Source organism: Eublepharis macularius, chromosome 3 (assembly GCF_028583425.1).
Source record: "Eublepharis macularius isolate TG4126 chromosome 3, MPM_Emac_v1.0, whole genome shotgun sequence".
NCBI classification, from domain to species: domain Eukaryota; kingdom Metazoa; phylum Chordata; class Lepidosauria; order Squamata; family Eublepharidae; genus Eublepharis; species Eublepharis macularius.
The window spans coordinates 92,561,292-92,583,908 of record NC_072792.1 but is presented as its reverse complement, the minus strand read 5'-3'; the positions used below and the strand labels follow the sequence as shown (position 1 = coordinate 92,583,908).

At 44.1% G+C, this 22,617-nt stretch overlaps 1 protein-coding gene across 1 annotated transcript in view; it reads right to left on the bottom strand.

The window, feature by feature from the left end:
• The window catches only part of DSCAM (DS cell adhesion molecule), a 540,743-nt gene that overhangs the window by 103,239 nt on the left and 414,887 nt on the right, over window positions 1–22,617 (bottom strand). Inside the window, exon 19 of the mRNA XM_054973688.1 lies at window positions 9,493–9,646. Coding sequence (XP_054829663.1) covers window positions 9,493–9,646 — 154 coding nt within the window. The remainder of the gene's footprint in view (window positions 1–9,492; window positions 9,647–22,617) is intronic.

Below are 22,617 nucleotides of genomic sequence, written 5' to 3'. Positions count from 1 at the left end.
TTGGGGAGGAAAGAACTCCAATTACAACCACCACTCCTGTTGTAATTTTCCCCCTGAATTGCAACCATTGTTAATCAAGCTGTTGCAGGTTGGAAGTGAAACTAAGATTGTACCAGCAGACCTAAGCGGCCAGCTAAAGACTTTTTCAGGAGTTACACCTAAACCTATTGGAGAAATAGATTATTCTGTTTGGAGAGTACATGCAAGAGAGTTATTAGAATATTAAAACATTTCTGCAAATATAAAAAGGAGAAAAATTATAGACAGTTTATTTCCACCAGCATTACATGCAGCTTTAGGAACAGGGGGGAAAGGTACTGCAGAAGAATGTTTTGCAATATTAGAAACTCCATATAGCAATATTATCCCTGTTTCTGAACTGAAAGCAAAGTTTTATGAGACTTATCAACATACTAAAGAAGCCTCTTCAAAGTGTCTAAATCATTTGCATGTTCTGGCTATGCAAATTTTAGAAGAAAATGGTATAAGGGAGGAAGAGTTTAACTTGTATGTACAGCAGTTCTTCAGAAGATGCTAGCATGAAGCACTGTTAACTAGAGATGGGCACGAATTTGAAAAATACGAACCACGTGGTTCGTGGCATTGCATGAACCACCATGAACTTGCCCTGGTTTGCGAACCGGTTTGTTTGGTTCGTGAAAATGTCGCTTCCGGGGCAGCAGAAGGTCTGCAGAATAAGGGTGTGCACTTCCAGTTTCCCCCTTTCAAATGCCCGCTGCTTTTCAGCTGGTAGGAGGGGGATTCCCCATCAGCTGAAAAAGCTCCCAGCATTTGAAAGCAGCAACACTTTTCTTGCTGCGCAAGAAAAGTATTGCTGCTTTCAAACGCCTGTCGCTCTCCTTTCCCCCAGAAGCTAAAGCGAGGTAAGGGTCATAAGACTGCTTCTCCGTTGGCTTCCTTCCTCCTGGGTATGCAAGCACTCTCTTTTTTTTCTTTCAAAGCCAGGTACGATTCCTAATGTTGCTGCTTCTTCCTTGCTGGTTTTAAAAGCCAGGAAAGGGTTAAATAGCTGCTTTTCCCCTCCCTCCCAGGCATGTTTCTGGCTTTGAACAGCAAACCAACAAAAGGAACCCCCTGGCTATACAGACAACACAAGTACAACAACCAGGGTCACAAAAATTAATCATGCAAGGTTGATATAAATTTTTGTATTAAATCCAAAGTGCAACAGTGCAGAGGTGTAATATATCTCAAACAAGATTTAAAGTGCATATATATACAAGAAGAGGTAGTCTATCGGGTAGACAATAAATATATTTCTATATACAATGAATATTCTGGTGGTGGGAGAGTGTAGACAGATGGAAGGATGCACACAGGAAATGTCCATATGTCCAAGAATGGAAAAAGGACGTGTCCAGAGACACCTAGCCGACGGGCTACAGCTTGCTATTTCCAATTCCCGTTTCGGTCTTTCTTCATCCTGGGCTAGACTCTATGGATGTCCACTGGCATCTCCCCTCACTCCACACACCATTGCAGTTCCAAGTACACCGATAGTTTGGCTTTGCCAAAGAGAAAAAAAACTTTGGGGTATGCACACACACTTTTTTCCCCCAAAGGCATTGTGGGCTGTAACGTTGTAACATAGTGACATTGTAACATTATTGCACATTCCTCCTGGTTTAAAAGCCAGGAAAGGGCTATTGTCGAGTAAAGAGTATAGAGTAGAGACCCCCTCACCTCTGCAGGAGTATACCGTATACCCTGCAGCTGTGGACAAGTTTACATCGGGACCACAAAGCGTAGCATCCAGACAAGAATAAAAGAACATGAAAGACACTGCAGACTTGGACAACCTGAAAAATCAGCAGTGGCTGAACATAGCCTAACTCAAACAGGGCACAGTATCTTATTCCAGGACACCAAAATACTGGACAACACTTCCAACTACTTTGTCAGATTGCACAGGGAAGCCACTGAAATTCACAAGCATAAGAAAAACTTCAACAGGAAAGAAGAAACCTTAAGAATGAACAGAGCATGGTTTCCAGTTCTGAAAAACACCAGGCTAACAAAACACTCTATACTCGACAATAGCCCTGCAGAGAAGATTAGCATATCAAGCACCAATCCATATGCAAAAGAACCTCCTCAGGATACAGTGAAGCCTCCCACCATTAGCATTCCACACCCTGGGAAACTCTTACAGGATGACTCAGCTCAACCCCACCCCTCCTGAGTAGATATAAATGACCTGCCAACATCTTTTCCACACTGTGACACTGAGAGATCTCTGTCTTTTGGTGCTACACCTCTGAAGATGCCAGCTACAGCTGCTGGCGAAACGTCAGGAACTACAATGCCAAGACCACGGCAATACAGCCCGGAAAACCCACAACAAACATCGTTATTGTTATTGTTATTGCTAATGTTATTGTTATCAAGCCAACAAAATAAGATGGGATGCTAAAGTGGTGAGGGCTACCATTGAACCAGGAGACAGAGTGTTAGTGCGTAACTTAAGTCCCCGTGGAACACAAAAATTGGCTGATAGACAGGAACCTGTTATACACATAGTTGTAAATCAAATGGATGACAATTTTCCTGTTTATCAGGTCCAACCTGAAGATGGTAAGAACTCTACACCGAGATATGCTGAGGCTGTGTGGCTTTATTGCCCCTTCTGAAGAAGTGTCTGATATGAAGATTCAAGAAGATGCTATCAGCAGCAGGACTAGACAGAAAACTGCTGATGTGGCAATCCCAACAGAGGATGAAGAAGAATGCTCAGGTGAACCTGCACCTCTTTCAGATCTCAACCCTTTAGCAGGGGAGTTCACTCAAAGTTCATTACAAAAGGAAGTGCGCTCTAATCTTCAGTTAACTTTATAAGCTTTAATTTTGAAAAAAATGCTGTCAAGATGACAGTAATTTAGCAGGGGACAATATAACCTCTATGAGGTAATTGGTTTAGCCCAGTAAGGTGGAGTCAGTAGCTGCAAGCAGGCTGCTGCGGAGGAGGCTGGGTGCTAGGGAGCTGAATAATAATTAATATGCTCTTATCACCTTGAATAAGGTAATCAAATGTTGTATGTGAACAATATGACTTAAAGTGGTGTATGTGTATTGTGTTAGGTTGGTGTTACTGGGATTGTATTATTTTTGCAGGACTGTTAATTCTCCAAGAAGAGGACAGAAGTCTGGGCTACAGTTGCTTCTAATTGGAAGGATAGTGAAAAAGACTATTATTTAGTAGAATCAGACAGGTTGAACTGTTTAGCCTTTTCAAAGACATTGTTGGTTTAAAGTTTCTGTATGGTTGCACTTATGAGTTTAGTTAAAGAAAAAATAGTTGTATTGTATTAATTGTTTAAAGGTTTTTTAAAAAGTTTCTTCTTAAATTTGTGTGAAAGTTTGCTTCCTAAGCCCCATAGAACTCATACAAGGACAAGTTACACTATCAAGTCACAGCTGACTTATGGCAGCAACCCCTGCTGGGATTTTCAAGGCAAGAGACTATCGGAGGTGGTTTGCCATTGTCTGCCTCAGCAACCCTGGTCTTTGTTGGAGGTCTCCCATCCAGTTACAAACCAAGGTCGACCCTGCTTAGCTTCTGAGATCTGACAAGACTGGGCTTGCCTGGGTTATCCAGTAAGGACCCATCCCCAATATATTAGCTTAAAAACTTCCTTCTCTGTATTTTGACAAAGGAAGAGCTGATGTCAGCATTTCCTCTTCCTCAGATGAAAAGTTCCTCTAACACAAGACAGATTTTGACAGTCGTCAGCCTACAGTTCAGCTTCTCTAATAATATGTGATCATTAAATTAAAATGATGCAAAGTTTTGAGAACTGCCAAGAATATAGGCCAGTGGGAGTAAAGAACAGATATTTGATGATAACGATGGAATTTACTAGTATGCTGGTGGTGAAGCTGATTCACCAAAAAAAAAAAGGGCAGGGTGCTTTTTTGCTTCTGTTCTGAACTTTTGTTACAGTTAAGTGTCAAAGGGGGAGGCCTGTCAGAATTCACAAGGTGATAAAGATCAGTACGTGCATCCAGCACTGATGCTGGAGATCTGACAAGGAAGCTCAAGGGTATGGAAGAAGCATCTTCTAGGTCAGAGTTTGGAACATTTAGGCAAGTTCTTCCCAATCAAAATATAACTATATTCCAAAATATAAGCTTTGGGAATTAGTCCTAGTCACCAGGGTAAGAGTGGATGTGCTTTCTTCATGTTCAATGTTACAAAAATCTCGTAGCACTTGGTTCTTTCGGTAAACATAGTCCAGGGAGATGAACATCCATTTAGAGCCTTTAATTTCATGGGAGTGTTCAGTGGTAGAATATATGCTTTGCTTATTACAGGCCTCAGGTTCAAAAAAAGACATATCCAGCTAGGAGGGTCTGGGGAAGACCCCTTATCTTCTGTCAGACGGAGTGAATGATATGGGGCTATGTGGATCAATTCTGAAGATCTTCTGATCTTCAGAAAGCAACTTCATGTATTATTAAGAAGGTTATTAAGAAGGTTCCAGAAGGTTATTAAGGTTATTAAGAAGGTTCCAGGTTCAATTTCTGACATTTTTATTTGAATGAACTCAGGGGTCTGTAAAAGACCTCACTCGCAGACCCAGGAAAGGAAGTTCTGTATATTTCATTCATATGTTCATACAATTCCCCATTAGGGATTTTACAGATCTTTTTTTTAAAAAAACTGTCACCCTTTACTTTTAATGGGAGCTGAATGGTCAAATCTCTTGGCAATATTTTAAAATTCATCCCCGATCCCAAGCTGTGCCATGATAAATAGCGTGACAAATCATTGCATCCACTTGCCAGGGGATATTCTGTCTGAAATCATGAATATGGATAAGTAAGCTGCACTTACCAGGGTGCATCACTTTTATGCAGCACAAGCTAAGAACTTTTAAATTGTGATCTTTCTCAGTTTTTGTTGGTGTTTGCTGATTTTATCTGGTGAGCACAGCATGTGCCAGCTCTTATGAGTGTGCCAACAGTATAGATCTAGGATTGCTGGCACATTAGGAATTGTGGCAAGAACAGTTAATTTACAGAGAGAGCACTCCTCAGTTATTTTGACATGATTAAGCATCAGACACTGCCATCTCACCACAAGCACTTGCTGGCATATATTTTTCTGGTAGATTATTCCCAAAGACTTGTGCTCACCTGTAATAATAAGAAATCAACATATTGTAAGTGTGCTTGCCTAAAATTCATCTCTTTTCACTGTTTTATGAAACGGGATTCTAATGGTGCAAAATGGAGGACTCTTGCTATAAGTGAACCAGTGGGTTACAATGAATACTTAAGAACAAGATGCCAATGTAGCTGATAACAAGTGTTCAGTCAATTTTTTAAAAAGCCATAGAGAAAAACCAGCAAAAATTAAATGTGGGGAAGTCTGCAGACAGGAACTACAAAAAATAATGCTTAATTTTGAATGCAGCCCTTTTAAATGAATGATCCAAAGCTGCTTTATTTACTGCACAGGAAAAACCACGGGCGGCCCTGGAACAATTGTTGCGAAGAAACCACACAATACCAGGACACCACTATAATGAATGTAAATATATTCCTGTTCACATGTAAAAGTGCAAAGTGCGATGTGTTCAAGTATACAATACAGAAATACACAGTATAATCATATACAGCACATATGTTATTCAAACAAGTCTTTACAGTCCGTATAGTTCCTTGCTTTCATTTAAAGTGCAACATGCAAAAAATGTTTATATGGAAGCCCATGGAGAGAATCGTGGAAGATGTTATAACATTCCCAGTCCCAAAATTCAAGATTTGTCCAACGCCGACGGGGATGTGCAGGCAATTGTCATTAACCCGTTTCGTGAGAGAACTCACTTCAACTTGGGCATACAAAAATTCAGACTGGATACAAGAAAATTGCAAGAACCAAACTCATTCTCTGGGGGCTTAACACCACCTTCTTCTTAAGCCCCCAGAGAATGAGTTTGGTTCTTGCAATTTTCTTGTATCCAGTCTGAATTTTTGTATGCCCATGATGAAGTGAGTTCTCTCACGAAACGGGTTAATGACAATTGCCTGCACATCCCCGTCGGCGTTGTTGGACAAATCTTGAATTTTGGGACTGGGAATGTTATAACATCTTCCACGATTCTCTCCATGGGCTTCCATATAAACATTTTTGCATGTTGCACTTTAAATGAAAGCAAGGAACTATACGGACTGTAAAGACTTGTTTGAATAACATATGTGCTGTATATGATTATACTGTGTATTTCTGTATTGTATACTTGAACACATCGCACTTTGCACTTTTACATGTGGACAGGAATATATTTACATTCGTTATAGTGGTGTCCTTATTTACTGCACAAGCAACAGCATCAAAACCATCACCAATAAGGGACAGAACTTGCTGGAGAAAAGCAAGCCATAGGGGTACTGTGAAGAAGAAGAAGATCTGTAATGCCCTAGGGTACCCAAAGGTTGGCATGTGCTACATTCATCATACTAAGGACGTTTTAAATTTCTGCTCTACTACTCCATGAGTGGCCTAGAAGTAGCTATATGGTACAAGAAAGTTGCACTCAGATTCTGCAGTGCTCAGTGCACTCACGTGCATTATGCACTATTTTCTCCTCTTCTCACTGTGGCTTAATAGGAGGCCATGCCCAATATCTTCCATCAGTAAATAGGGGGAGATAATTTGAATTGCAAAAGGCTATATTCAAAGACAAATGCCAGACTTTTTGTTTACATGCAAAACTTTTGCTAATGTTCAGAAACAATATTTGAATAATGTGGATCTATACTTTGCTGTGGGGTACTTCTTAGTTTTAAAACACTTGTGGAATGATCTATCATTTCCTGAGTGTGCTCTGTTGCACAAAAGCAGTTGTGTGTGCACTGAAAAGGATTTCCATAGCCTTTCTAGGCTCAGTGTTTCCTGTCCCTTCTCTGGTATCACTATGCTGGACTCATTTCATGCACAGCCAGAAGATACCAAAGGACCTCCCATTTGTGGCAATGCTGGGGGTGGGGTGTGTGCATGTGAAATGCATCCAACACACTGTTGGTCAGTCTATCAGAGGGCTGGAAGAGCTCAGTCAAATGCTTCTGGGGATTTCTTCAAAAATCTCCATTCCTGTATCTGTACGTGTGTGCTATGTTTGAAACAAAACACTATCAGGGATCAACTTTTCATTCATGACACATTTGTCAAGTATGCTGATTAGAACTAAAAACTAATAAGGAAGAACAAATGACAGGGTGAGAATCTATTTTACACCAATTAGGCAAACATGAAAACAAGCATTAGCATCAAACATAACTGGAATGTTTAATCTCAGTGGGTATTTATTCTATACAAATCATATTTTAAAAGAAAACCATACAAAGTAGTCCCCAAAGAGCAAAGGAAAATTGCTTCACTAGTCTGCCAGACAACTTCTGGGATTCATCGAAAAGAAAGAAAGAAAGAAAATGATTTGATGCACTGTATGATCGTCCTAAAATTGTGGCACTCACATTCTTTTCAAAGAAAGAAGCTTCACCTTCTCCAGAGAATTGTTCTAGTAAAAAATTTAAATCGCGCTAATGTATGCACATGTGCGGGCACATACAAATCAGTTCTGTTGATCAAAGGGAAGAGAAGTAAATGAAGCCTAACTAATGAAATTGCATTATATTGCTAGCAAAGACAATAGAGGAATGAAAATCACAGGACTCATCACGACGAGTCGTGAGTTATGACAATTCTGAACTACCATTGAAAGAAAGCAGCTTATTCTGTTTCAGAGGACAGAAGCTGGTTCAATATTGCAGCTGTTTGCACCCATAAATGGTGCCAACTAGTACTCAAATGTATCTCTGCAACCACATGGGCTAGAAATGTACTGCTTTGTTTTTTTTGTTTTTTTTAACAGCCTAAATTATTGAGACTTTAAACCCTGGGATGTCTTTGCCATCAATTTTGGCATTTTTGAGTTTGAAACCTTTGCTCTGTAAGACATTAGCAGAGTGCTGGCTCTTGACTTGCAGCCCAATGTTGTAAGTGTGCCAGGATGTTATCTAGTTCATGTTTTATCAGAATGGGTACCAACTCTGCCTCTATCTAGGGGTGGGATTCAGGGTAAGCCTTGTTACAACTCTTGTCCACCTACCACCACTGGGCTTGGTGCCTGAACGAAGGTCTTAAAGAGCAGGAGTCATAGCAAGAAAACTTTATCCAATTTAGGCTCCTCCTTGCCATACTAGATCAGACGAAAGGTAGTGGCCACCATGACTCTAGAAATCCCAGGAAGAGAGAATTTCCCCAATATAATATCAGAAGAGATAGTCCCAGGTCCACCTCAGCTAGGCGTGCATGTGTGAGGGGAGAAACATTTGAGCTAATCCCTAACCAGTTTCTCTCTCACATACACCCATTCCAGGTTTTTCTCTCTCAGCTAGACACAGATCTGTCCTCCCATGTCTATCAATGCCTGTGAGTGATTTCCAAGTAATGAAACAGCTAATGTGGGTTGGAGTCTTTTATTAAAGGCAGTCCCTCTTTCCCAAGGATCAAACTCTTTGGTTTCTAAAAACAACTTTATTTCACTACAATTCTAAATAAACAAGAAGCACAGATAATTAGGAAGGATTCTACAACACAAGAATATATAGCAAGATTGGCTACAGAAACAAACAAACCATTACTAGCTACAGTTAACTTACATGCTGGTGATCATCCCTCTTCATCCTTGACTGCAATCTCTACTGACTTTGAATGAGCTTACTGAGGCTTATTCCTCTCTGAGGTTCCAAGACTGGACAAAGATAACAACTAAACAAAGGGGCACACTGCTGTGCACATCTATTTCTGGAGCTGCAGTGTCCCCTCCAGTTTGGGCCAATGTCAACTGGGGGCTAGGCTCTCCAGTGTCTACCACAAACCAATTTACTAATAATATTGCGAATTATGGATCAGAGGCTTGCTGGCCCTGCCCTCCAACTTGGTGAAGCTGATTTTCAGTCAGAGGAAAACTGACAGTTTAGCAGATTCTCCACTGACTGGTCTGGGCTTTCCCAAGGCATCCATCACACTAAAAGTAGCTCTTTGCTCCCCCTCCCAACTTTGTGCAGGTGGGTATCTGGTGATTCATTCCAGCAAATAAAAAGGTATTGTTTTACTATCAGAGCAACTCCCATTTATGTATATCTATTATATCCCATTTATTTATATCTATTTATTTTAAAGGATAGGCCCCAACTTACCTAATTATTATTATTTAGGGGGTCTCATTTAACTTTTTAGTTGTGTTGAGTTCTCACACTATACTGCTGCATCATTAATGCTAAATGTATAGTCTGGTTCTTTGGGTTGTGATCTGACAACCTTACACTATGGGGTCAAGCATGTGCAGAATGATAGGATGAACTGATCGTTCTACCTCGTGAGAGGTGACAAAATGACCTCTCAGCTCCTTCCAATACAATCTTCTATTAAGTTGCTTGTTTTATGAAGGAAAGTCTCCTCACCTTTGGCTAATGGTTCCACAGTGATGATTTCGCTGCTGTTGCCCCTTCCTGCAGCTGTCACAGCCACCACCCAGACACTGTACTGTCGATTTCGACTCAGGTTGGGGATTCTGTAGGAAAATGAGTCAGGAGATGCTTCAAACTCACTGATTACCTGTGACGGGAGACAAAACTATAGTAAGCAGAATGCATACATATAAAGTAGAAAGAAGATGAGGTAGGATATGTTTCAGGTGGGTAGCTGTGTTGGTCTGTAGTAGAAGAGCAAGATTCAGATCTAGTAGCACCTTAGAGACCAACTAGATTTTCAGGGTGTGAGCTTTTGAGAGGGAGCTTTGATCCAAAAGCTTACACCCAGGAGATCTAGTTGGTCTCTAAGGCGCTAAGGAAGGAAGAAGTCTTTTTTACCTTTTACTTGGCCTCCTTAAGCGAATGACATCAGCCATCCCAAACAGATTGGATAAAAGGTAGTAATAGAGCTTGCAGCTGCAACTAGCTGATGTGAATGATTTAGTCCTTTCTTGTAGCTTGCAAATGGTACACATATACACAAATTCATTTACATATAAATGCAATCTGCGGAAGGATATGATGACCATACTGCACCAGAGTATTGGTGTTATATATACACTATACATTCTTGAGTATTGGTGTTATATATACACCATACATTCTTTGATAATGGGGCCATGGACTATATTATGGATCTTCATCACCGGGCACTGTCTGCTTGCTGGGGCTCAAAAACAGGAGATGGCAGCTGATTCATGAAGTTACTTCAATCTACAGAAAGCAGAGGGGGTGGGTTAATTTCTTTAGCAGAAAGGGTATATAAGCCCCTTCTGATCCCTACATTATGTCTCTGAAGATCACTTCTCCCTGAGTCAGGTCCTATACCAGATACTAGACACGAGCCCAGCCTACCGAGGAGACTGTGATGAGCAGTGGGATGGTTCTGCAGTCTTCACTTGCATGGCTTGTTTGGTCCTCAACTTGGAGCCTCTCCCCACTACTTTATACATGACAAATTAGGGTATGCTGTTTTTATGTACAATTGTAGCCCTAGATTCTTTATGTTAAAGACTATGTTTAATGTCTCTGTGCTGAAAATACACAAATCACTTGGTACCTCTATTTTATAGTTTCACTTTGTTCTATGCAGAAATCTATCTTGTTGCAAACTTTGTTTAAATCTGTCCCGGTAATCTTCATAAATCAAAGTCAGCACTCCAGAGCATGAATATTAGCCATTAATTCTTATTAGCGTGTTTCAGGGTAGAATCGTAGGACAAGATGATGCTACATCTAAACAACACCACATGATTGGGTTATGACCTCGCATTTCAACTTTGTGACAAGAATTTCTGACTTTCAGGTAATCAAGATAACATGTCAAGTAATCATTATGCTTTTAGAATCTTTGCTGAGAAACTAACAGCATGTCAGCTAATTTGTGCTGTGGCAGTTTACATTCTAGCAATACATTCTATTATTCACCCATTATGCAAGCATATATTATGGCCTTGCACTTGCTCGGGACTTTCTGATTCAGAATCAAACTGAAACACACACAATATCAAAACCAAAGTAATTGTGGTGACACTAAGATAATCACGCAGATTATGCATGTGAAAATAAATCACATCATAAATGGAAAAAATAAGCATGCAGAATGGGTACAGTACTGACTGTACCTCCACAATGTCTCATCTTGTGACATTGCCCAACAATGCCAATAAAGCTAAGATGTCACTCCAATGAATGAGAATGAAACAGATGTTGCCCAGTCTTTTCAAACTCTTCTCCCTCTTGCACTAGACAAAAATAGTATGTGATGAAATTACACATAGGTAAGGGTTTTAGAATGGCAAAGAGAAGAACAGCAAAGGAGGAAAAAAAGAAAAGTATAATTTTATAAAGATTGGTTATTTTTTCTGATTTTTCAACTTGGGGGGCTCCTCTTATAAGGTACCTTTACCTTATAAGAGGAGCCCCCAATTGAAAAATCAACCTATCTTTATAAAATTTACAGTATCTAATTCTGACACAACCATGTACATAATCAAATACTTTGTAAACAGAGGTGGGCACAGACCGGAAAATGGACCTAAATTTGACACAATCTGGCTCGGTTTGTGGTTAGTGGGATGATGTTTTTCACAAACTTTGGTCCATTTGGGTTGATCCATTGGTCTGTGGTCTGTGAGTCCAGACATCCTGGCACCGATCTATCAGTTCCCTAAGCAATGGAGGGAATGTCTGCAGCCCTTCTGCAGCCCTTGGGACACACAAATCCTAACCCTCAAAACCTTTACAGGCAGTTCTGGCTGCCAAACAGAGAGCTCACATTCTTCTCTATGTGAGCAAGGAGCAAGAATTAATTCCCTAGGTAACAGAGGGGATGGATGTTCTGCAGCCCTGGGAACACACCAATCCTAGCCCTTAAAAACTTGATAAGCACCTCTGACTGCCAACCAGAGAGCTTCCGTTCTTCTCTATGTGAGCAAGGAGCAAGAATTAATTCCCTAGGCAACATCTGGGAAGGTGTCTGTGTGGTGAGTGAGGAGGCTCTTCCCCCACCCTTTTCTGTTTGATTTTGCTTCATTGCAACTTTTTGGTGCTGTAAACCAATGCAAGTCAATTGGCATTTGTGACTCCTAGTATCTACTGGATGTTTCCTTGGGGTGGCCGCTTTGGGGGGGGGGTCTGTAACTTGGACCTCTGAAATGCAATCTTGGCCAAACTTGGAGGGTGGCTGGAGGAGACGTCGCTGATGCCTTGCTGTGAGTTTGGCATTTCTGAGTACAAACGGAGCAGTCCTAGGGCACCCAGAAATGACAGGCCGCAGACTGATGAACTGGTCCATGAATGGGGCGGGTCCGTGAAAATTTTGTGGTCCATGATCTGTGAAACGCAATGGACCATGGGCCAACAGTCTGGGGTTTTCCCAGTCCATGCCCACCTCTATTGGTAAACGTTTAGTTTGATTTTCTTATGTGCTTAATACAATCACTTTTCCAGAATATGTTACTCTACCCTTTACACCAACATTCCTATAAATACTGTGATTAATTTAATTTATCATTAATTTCCATTACCATTTCCTTTTATTTATTTATTTATTTGTTTGTTTGTTTGTTTGTTTATATTCAATTTATATTCCACCCTTCCCACATCAGCAGACTCAAGGGTGGATTACATTATACACATTATAAAAAGGCTTTGACATTTCAACTTTAAAACCAATAACCAATAATAAATAATTTAAAATCTAAAATACAAAGTACAAAAAGCAGCAGCACAGAACACAATTCATATAATCTATCATCCAACTGTCCCTAAAAGAGATATCACAAAAGGGTTGGATGGTGGCTATTTCCTGATAGGGAGGGTTGGTCCCTTCTATTTGACCAGTGGGGGCCCCTGCCCGGCGTCAACCATATGCCTGGCAGAACAGCTCTGTCTTACAGGCCCGACGGAAGGATAGCAAGTCCTGCCGGGCCCTGGTCTCATTAGACAGAGCATTCCACCAGGTTGGAGCCAGAACCAAAAAGGCCCTGGCTCTGGTCGACGCTAGGCGGGCCTCTCTGGGGCCAGTGACCACTAGTAGCTGTTTTTCACTAGAATGAAGTGTTCTCCGGGGTTCGTATGGGGAGAGGCACTCCCGCTGGTCTCAATCCGCATCAGGCTTTATAGGTTACAACCAAAACCTTGAACCTGATCTGGTATTCTACTGGTAACCAATGCAGCTGGTGCACTCCAGTGATGACCTGCGCTTCTGCATTTTGGACCAGTTGCAACCACCGGATCAGACTCAAGGGAAGCCCTGCGTAGAGCACGTTACAGTAGTCTAACCTAGAGGTGACCTTTGCTTGGATCACTGTAGTTAAACCGCAGGTCAACAGGTAGGGAGCAAGCTTTCTAGTCTGACGAAGATGGAAAAACGAGGACCTGGCAACCACAGTGACCTGGGCCTCCGTTTTCAGGGAGGCATCCAGGATCACCACCAAACTCTTTACCCTCAAGGTTGGTGTAAGCACCACTCCATCAAGAGTAGGAAGTCGGGGTCCCAGATCCATAATCCTGTGACTCAAGTACAGGATCTCCGTCTTCATGGGATTTAGCTTCAACCATCCAGTCATGGCCTCAAAAGCATGCTCCAGGACATCTGAGGCTGAGCCAGGCTGGCCATCCATCAGCAGATATAACTGGGTGTCATCTGTATACTGATGATACTCAAATCCAAAACTCCGCACAAACTGGGTGGAGCCCCATTTATATTCTGTCTTCTTCTACAAAGCTCAGTGGCATTTTATTTTCACAAAATACTTGTGAAGAGGGTTAAACTGAGAGAGATTTGTTCAAGCCAAGAGATTTGAATTTCAGATTCCCACAATAAAATTACCACATTGATGGTAATTACAATAATAAATAACATGAAACATATTATCTTCAATGCCCATGATAAAATTAGAGAGTCTCTGAGCCACAAAAAGTTCTAGGAGCCCAAAAGGTGAAAAACAGTGTGATCTGATACAATAAATCAGAGAAAAAAAGATTATAAATTGAACAAAGTTTGACAATGATCCATAAAACTGTTAGATTTATGGATCTGAAGAACATTATTCACATCTCTGAGGACTATAACATGTTTTACTGGCTGTGCAAGTTAGCTACTTTAGGGGTATACAGAGCCCACAAGCTATTTTTCTGCTTGGGAAGATTTAGTTAATGACCATCACCTGAGCAACATCAAAGAACATAGAAAAAATAAGGAAAGGAATGAAAAAGGCAGAACTGTAGTTCTGTCAGGGCTTACAGAAATGTGCACCTATAAGTATCTGTATCTGGAAAAAAATTCTATGACATATTAGTTTGGAGGGCAAGGCTAAGGCTAAGGCTTCCAATGACACTGTTATCCACTCAATCTCTTTGGCACTGAGGTTACTTCTCTCAGTTTCAGAATCACACTTGTAACCCCTCTCTCCTGTATCTTCCTTTCACCCATCTTTAACCTCCCATACAAACCATGCTGAAGAAACTGTTTATCACTCTCAGAGGGGCAGCAGCCTCAGACTGGAGGCTTCAGCCTCTTTGTTTGGTGTTTGAGCTCCTTCTTTGTTTGCTCTTTTTGCTCATTGAGAGAAAAAAGCGGCGGGGTAGGAAGTTTAAAGCAACGCTTTTCTTGCTGCTTGGAAGCGGCGAGAAAAGTGTTGCTTTCAAATGTCCCGCCGCTTTCTTCACCTGATGGGAGGGGGAGGAGGGGGTTCCCATCAGGGAAAGAAACTGGTGGGGCATTTGAAAGCAACACTTTTCTCGCCGCTTCCAAGCAGCAAGAAAATGGTTGCTTTCAAATGCCTTGCCACTTTCTTCACCTAATGAAGCCTCCTCCCCCTCCCATCAAGGGAAAAAAGCAGCGGGGTGGGACGTTTGAAAGCAAGCAGCACTTTTCTTACTGTTTGCAATGCAAACAGCTAGAAAAGTGTGGTGGGCGTGGCTGCTGCTGCTTTGCCCAAAGTTTCCTGAAGCAATACAAATCGCTTTGGAAAGCTTTGCTTCGGGACTCCCAAATTGGCTCAGCATTCTGGGGCTGATTTCGGAATCCCAAATCTTTTGAAACTGAGCCCGATTTGGGTTAGAAACCTGAATTGGAAACCCAAAGCGCACATATCTAATTATAACAGAATATTCTCTTTAGTAGTGTACAGAGAGATTCCCTGTAGACATGTGCACAAACAGGAAAAAAAACCCAAACAGGCTGTTTGTTGTTCGTTCCCGACGACAAACACGAACAGATGAATGGAAATGAACATGTCCTGTTACCAAACGTGTTCGGTGTCCGGTGTTCGCTGGTGCCAGAGCGGCCCCCTTAGCACTTAGAGAGCCCATATTCACAGGGAATGTGCAGCAGGCTCTTCTCCAGCCATCACCCAAGTTTGATCAAGATTGCAATATGGATATCGGAGTAATACATTCCCAAATTTGACACCCCCAGCAAACTCCCATTCAACACAAATGGAGCCACCCTCCTCAGTTCACTTTGGCCCTGTGCGGTGGTCCTGAAGGCGGGCTGCCTCCCTTCTCAGGGGAGGGGGTCTGTCCAATCACTGGCAGCACCCCCCATGTGCCCGCCCACCTGCCAGGCCTCAGGGTTGGAGGCGGACACTTATACGCTTATGTAGCAAGGTGGGAGAGGACTGCAGCCACTGGGCCTGGTGAGCTCAGGGAAGTGGTGGTGGGCTGCCTCCCCTCTCAGGGGTGGGGGGAATAGCCAGCGGCACCACCCATGTACCCACCCACCAGGGCTCTGGGTTGGAGGTGGACACTTATCTGCTAACGCAGCAAGGTGGGTAAAGACTATGGCCGCTGGGCCTGGCAGGCTCAAGGAGGTGGTGGCAGGCTGCCTCCCCTCTCAGGGGCGGCGGGTCTGGCCGCTCGCCAACGGCACCCCCCATGTGCCCGCCCACCAGGCCTCCAGGTTCGAGGCGGAGACTTATCTGCTAATGCAGCAAGGTGGGTGAGGACTGTAACCGCCGGGCCTGGCGCCTCCTCCCTCGGAGATGGGGGGGTCTGGCTGCTCACTGGCAGCACTCCCTATGTGCCCGCCTGCCAGGCCTCTGAGTTGAAGATGGCCACTTATCTGCTAACACAGAAAGGTGGGTGAGGAGTGTGGCCGCTGGACCTGGTGGGCTTGGGGAGGTGATGGCAGGCCACCTCCTCTCTTGGGGGTGGGGGGTTTGGCTGCTCACTGGAAACACCCCCAATGTGCCTGCCTGCAAGGCTTCCAGGTCGGAGGCGGACAAAGTCTCCACTTACGCAGCAAGGTGGTTAATGCTTGCGGCTGCTGGGTGGTCAGGGAGAGGGAGACCAAGGGGTTTTGGGTGCAGCAATGGGCCGCACCTGGAAGGTCCTGCGAGGGGGACGGGAAGACCCTGAATCAGCGGCTGCTGGCATCAACTACCTCCCTGCCTTCACGGAAAGGAGGGGACAGGGCGGTACAAGTGGTGGGGAAGGGACTTGTGGTAGTACCCAAGAGGAAAAGGAGGAAAGAGTGAACATGAAGTGGTCAGGGTGGGAGAGGGGGACCAAGAGGTTCCGGGCACGGCAACAAGCCGCACCTGGAAAATCCTGTGACAGGGCCTGGAAGACCCCAAATCAGTGGCTGCAGGCATCACCTACCTCCCTGCCGTCACGGAAAGCAGGGGACGGGGTGGTACAAGTGGTGAGGAAGAGACTTTTGGCAGTATCTGAGAGGGAGAGGAGGAAAGAAGGAACACAATGTGGTCAGGGTGGGAGAGGGGGACCAAGGGGTTCCAGGTGCGGCGATGAGCCACACCTGGAAGCTCCTGCAACAGGGCCTGGAAGACCCCAAACCAGCGGCTGCAGGCATCACCCACCTCCCTGCCGTCACGGAAAGAAGGGGATGGGGTGGTGCAATTCGTTGGGAAGAAACTTGTGTCAGTACCTGGGAGGGAGAGGTATGGACCGGGAACTGGAAAGCTCCCAAGTGAGAGGTAGTTGGGAGGGGTTGGAGTTGTCCCAGAGAGGAAGAGGAAGAAATAGGGCAGCGGCAGCAGCTGCCATCACCCACCTTCCTGCCGTTGCGGAAAGGACCGGAGTCGCGGGACACATTCCCACCCGGCTCAAAGGGGTCCAGTCAGTCCCATTGACAGGGGAGCCAACATGCTGGGCAACCGTACTGTATCCCTATATGATACTATCAGCTGTACAATCACAGCCGAGCTGTCCCTCATGAGAGTCATGACCAAGGAGGAACCGTAACATGATAGTCCCTCATGAAGCAACGGCTGACATGACCCACCGTCCTGCCTTCGCGGAAAGAAGGGGATGGGCAGGATAGGAGAGGTTGTTCATAAAGGTTGGAGTGGTTCCATAGAGGGAGAGGTAGAAAGAGGGACCAGCAGCCCTGAGTAATGAGGGGGGCCAGAGCAGTTCCACGCTGCTCCGAGACACCTCACCTGTGCAGGCAGTACGGGCACTACTCATAACAGTTTGGACAGCACCGGCAGACACCAACTGCCTTCCTGCCTTCGCGGAAAGGAGCAGCTGGATGGGAGAGGAGAAGTTGCTTGGATGGGTCAGAGTGGTTCCAGAGAGGGAGAGAAAGAAATGGGGCAGCAGCAGCAGCTGACATCGGCCACCTTCCTGCCTTTGTGGAAAGGACAGGAGTCAAGGGACCCATTCGTCCCTGCTCAGAGGGCACAGCATTTGCAATGCAAAGGGGCACTGTGTGGCTCAACTACATGTGCAACACCTCCTGAGCTGTTGCACATGTGCCCAAAGGAGGCTGTCGCCAGCATCACCCACTTTCCTGCCTTCACAGAAAGCAGGTGTCATGATGATCTGGCTGTGACAGGAAGGCCTAGCAAGGCCTCAGAAGCCTGTTAGCAGTGGGAGTGGGCCTGGCTAAACCTGACCCAAACGTGTGAGCCCTCATTCGAGATACCCGCCAGACTTGACGGGCAAGGGTGCATGGCGACAGCATGGAGAACCAAGGGGCAAGATGCTTTAGTAGTCTGCGGAAGCCCACGCCTCCACAATGGATAGGGGCAAGCCATGTAGGGCAATCGTCTCTGCCAAGACGCAAAGGCCCACCTCCTGAGCCCTCAACCTTGCCATTCTAAGTGGCGCTGTCCCAGACCCCAAGGAGACAACCTCCGTGAGCATGGCCTGCCTGAGCGCTCCGCTCCCACCAGCATCACCCTCAGGGCAAGGATTCTTGCTTGGGGTGGATTCCGGTGGCCCTCCCACTGACCCCCACTCAGAAGAGCTTGTTGTCCCCTTTCTCCCCACAATGGATGTTTCGCTGGGCAAGGATGTAGACCACAGGCTTGGGTGGTGCGTCTTCAGGTGCCGAGTCAGGGCCATCGACAACAGGTGCTTTAGGTTTTTGCCCCTGCACACCAGGACATCACAGGCATGGCACCGCACCACATGGGGGTCATTAGGAAGGGCCCGAAAGTGCCTCCATATGGAGGCATTGAAACATGGACCACTAACTGTCCCAGGGGAAGGAGGATGAACGGTTACAGGCTGCGCTGCAGAGCTGGCCACGGATGACAGAGTGAGAGGTGGACTGCAGGTGGGAACACCACCGAGAGTTTGGGATGGGGACAGGAGGGATCTTTCATAAAACAAAAACCATTCCTCCAGGGATCCATCACCCACCCACCCCTCAAAATGTTGAGACAGATCCTCTCTCCCCTGCAGTGGAAAGACCTCTTTGGCCTCCTCCACAGCCCCCACAGGTGAATCTGGCGGAGCAGGAGTACTCTCTGCTGCCCCCGAGCCACACCCAGTACTGCTTTCCACAAGTGAACCAGGAGGACTGCCTTTGCACTTCAACCCACGACCATCTGTGGCGGCCACCACAACAGGAAGACTCATTGTGCCACCAAATTAGAATTAAGGAGGACAGAAAAGGAGAGAACACTGTGAACCCTCAGCCAAGGTGCCCATTGAGCTTGGCCCCAGCCCCTGGCAGCAGCCCTGGAACCAGAGGGAGGGGGTAGAGCCCTAGCCCAGCACTCCCAGAGTCCTGACCAGATCAGGCACTAATAATAAGGGTGAGCCCTCAGCCGAGGTGGCCACTGAGCTTGGCCCCAGGGCCTGGCAGCAGCCCTGGAACCGGAGGCTGAGGCTAGAGCCCCAGCCCAGCACACCCACAAGCCTGACCACCAGATCAGGCACTGATATTGATAATAAAAATAATCAGTGTGAACCCTCAGCTGAGGTGTCCACAGAGCTTGGCCTCAGAGCTTCGCAACAGCCCTGGAACCAGAGGGCTGGGGCTAGAGCTCTAGCTAGCACACCCAGAAGCCTGACCAGATCAGGCACTGATACCAATAATAGTAATAGTCAGGGTGAGACCTCAGCCAAGGTGCCCACTGAGCTTGGCCCCAGGACCTGGCAGCAGCCCTGGAACCAGAGGGAGTGGCCAGAGCTCTAGTCTACTGGTTCATTTGGTTTGTTTTAAAGGGCAATGCCCCTTTCCATGCCACTGCAAAGCAGCAGGGAAAGTGGCAGTTTAAATGGCCATTTCTCCCCATGTGGAGCTCTGCTGCTGGGGTGGTGGATGCTGCGGTCCAGCTGCAGCAGTTCCGGCCTTCTCTGCTACCCTGCGGGCCCGCAGCCTCCGCCCCCTCCTCCAGCGAGGGGCGGGAACAGCATTTTTGGCCTCCTCTGCTCCCACGCAGGCCTGCAGGGTAGTGGAAAAGGCCAAAAATGCCCTTCCCACCCCTCAAACGGCCGCCGCGGCCTCCTCCACCAACCTGTGGCACCCGTTCAGTGGTGGAAGAGGCCAAAAACGCCCTTCCCACCCCTTGCTGGAGGAGGGGGAGGAGGCCGCGGGCTATGGCTTGGTATATAAAAGTTCAAAGATGTCGAATAAGGAATATTGAAGAATAATAAAATCATTCTTCAGGTTACTCGAAAGAAGTTTTCTCGGAATTCTTCTCGGAATTCTTCAGAATCAAACATCTTAATTACTACCTCCTCAGTGACGGAAGACCATTGGACATGGCGTGTAAATGCCTACATAGTAGTTGGATGGAACAAACGCTTATAGCACAAATGACAATACACAGGAGTGCAAAGGCTGAGTGAAACTGGGAGAGTTCCCCCCTGCCATATTCTTCCACATTAACTCTCTCAACTAGATTGACATTATCTGCTATGATGATAAAATAATCAATCAAACTGGCCCCCTTATGACCAAAGAAAGTAAAATTGCCTATTCCATCAATTTCTCTTTGTCAATTTAAGATGACCAACCATCTTTGAATGGAAAAATCAAACAATTTAAGACCTGCAGCCTTAACTATCTTATCTCTGGAGGACTTATTATACAAATAAGAGAAGATGCTTTCTTCTACCATAACCTAGCCATTTTTGGATCAGACACTCATTGTCTTGACCGATTCTAGCATTGAGGTAACCTGCAATAAGAATTGGGTAATTATGAAACCAATGGAACAAATGATCATAAATTTCCAAAAAAGAAGATCAGTAAGAGGTCAGAATTGGAGGGACGTAAGTTGACATTACTATGAAAGAGAAATCAATCAGTAGTATCAAAACAGCCACAGTCAGGTCAAAAGAGGCCACCACTTCTAATCCAGAAATATTAAGAGCAGATGAAATGAGGCCTCTCAGCCTACCCCCTTTCTCCCCCTTTGGGGCCTCCTTAGAGAAGGTAATATATCCTGGGAAGGTTACAGGATTACTTAACCAAGTCTCTTGTATTAAGATAATATCAAATGTAGATAAATAAAAGAGTTCTGAAAAGAGACATTTGGTGTTCCAGCTGACCACATTCCAACTTAATATTTTAATATTACTAAAAGCATATTGTCAATAGTTGTCAAAAAGTTGACTTTTTGTCAATTTCCTTTGAAGGTACTAAACTACAGTTTTGAGTTTCATCCTTTGTGGTTCAGGCACTTTTCTGGCCTCTTGTAAGATGGGAGGTTCAGTTAAATCAATCAATGGAATTTCTGGGGCTTAGGGGCCTGCCTCCTGGCTATTAAGGGTCTACTACCATTTTTAGATAGATTAGCTTCTTTTGTGGGAAATTTCAAATAGAACATGGAAGGGAAAAGAGGGGTTACTACAGTAGTTTTAAGGGGACGTTGAGGAAATATGCCATCCCTTAAGGATGGAAGTTTTGAAGAATAAAGTAAGAGCATTAATCTGTAAGAACAAAGGTTACTAAACAAATTGTCATACTATTTTAAAGCAATTGAAACATGGTGTAAATTCAGAAGAAATGCTAAATACTGCTTAATGAGGCATTTATTACTCCAATTAATTTTCCCTCTAAAGTGATGAATCTCCAACAATTCTACAGGGTTCAGGAGCACAGGAAGGGTCTTCCATAAAATTATGTGCTTTCTCCCCATTTTTCTCTGGATTGCTGTTTAGAATTTAAATGGAGAGATGATCTTTTTTCCTTAAATTTTATTTAAAGTATCTGCAATAAGAAAAGTTGGCGATGTTAGCAGGTTCAATACTGAGTCCCTGTTCTTGAGTATCTAAGATTGACAAAACCTGTTTGGCAGATCATCTGAATTTGCAGCTGCCTCTTTAGTTGAGGAATCATTCAGAAGATTGTGGCCACTATCCACATTTATATTATTTAATTAGATAAGGTAATCCGTAGCCAGTTGTAAAGCTTCGAAACTATTTTCAAAATTATAGTGGCATCTAAGAAGGTCTTCTGCCCTATTTTTTTAGGAGTGGGAGGAGTAAGGTTCTTGAAGGGGCAGTTATGCTTACAGTTCATAATATACTGTTCTATAAATTCTTCTATATTAAAATCTGTATTAAAATCTTTCAATGCTTTTAATGCTTAAAATGCTTTTAATATTTGCTGCTCCCTTACCCAGAGAGGAATGAATAAATAAATAAATACCCACCCTTGTCCCAACCTTAAAACAAATTTAAAACAAGTTTAAAAACAAGTTAGAAACAAGTTAAAATGAATTAAAAACAAATCATGAACAAATTAAAAACAGAGCAGGGAGTAAGTAAAGTAGGATGCAACAAAGCAATGTAAGGGAGGGCAGAAACAGGCACAATGTAGCAGCCACCCTATCATCACAAACTTCATCAAGAGAAGCCCTTACTTAATTGCAAAATAGACAATTTACTCTTATCTGCCTTTCATTGACAAAAAAGAAAGAAATCAAATCAAAATAAATGAAAAGAAAATATGAAAGGCCTGAAAAATAATGAACTGGAGTCCAAAACTCTCCCAAAGCTCTCTAAAATGCACATCATCCCAATCACACCTAATGGGCAGGGGTGTGTGTGTGAAGGGAGACTTCGTCAATGAGTTTCCAGAACAGAAGGAGAGGAAGGGAAAAAGATAATCAAGGGGAGAGACTTTAAAAGAGATGATGCCAAAGTTCCTCACTTAATAAATACACAATACACTATAAACTCAAAATAAACTCATATAAGGCTAGAATCAAAAATAGAAATTAACATACAATATGTAATGTGTAGAACATATAAGCACATGAAAGCTAGAAAAAAGGGCAAAGAGTTAAGAGATTAAGAGAGAGAGAGAGAGAGAGAGAAAGAGAGAGAAGCAGCTAACCA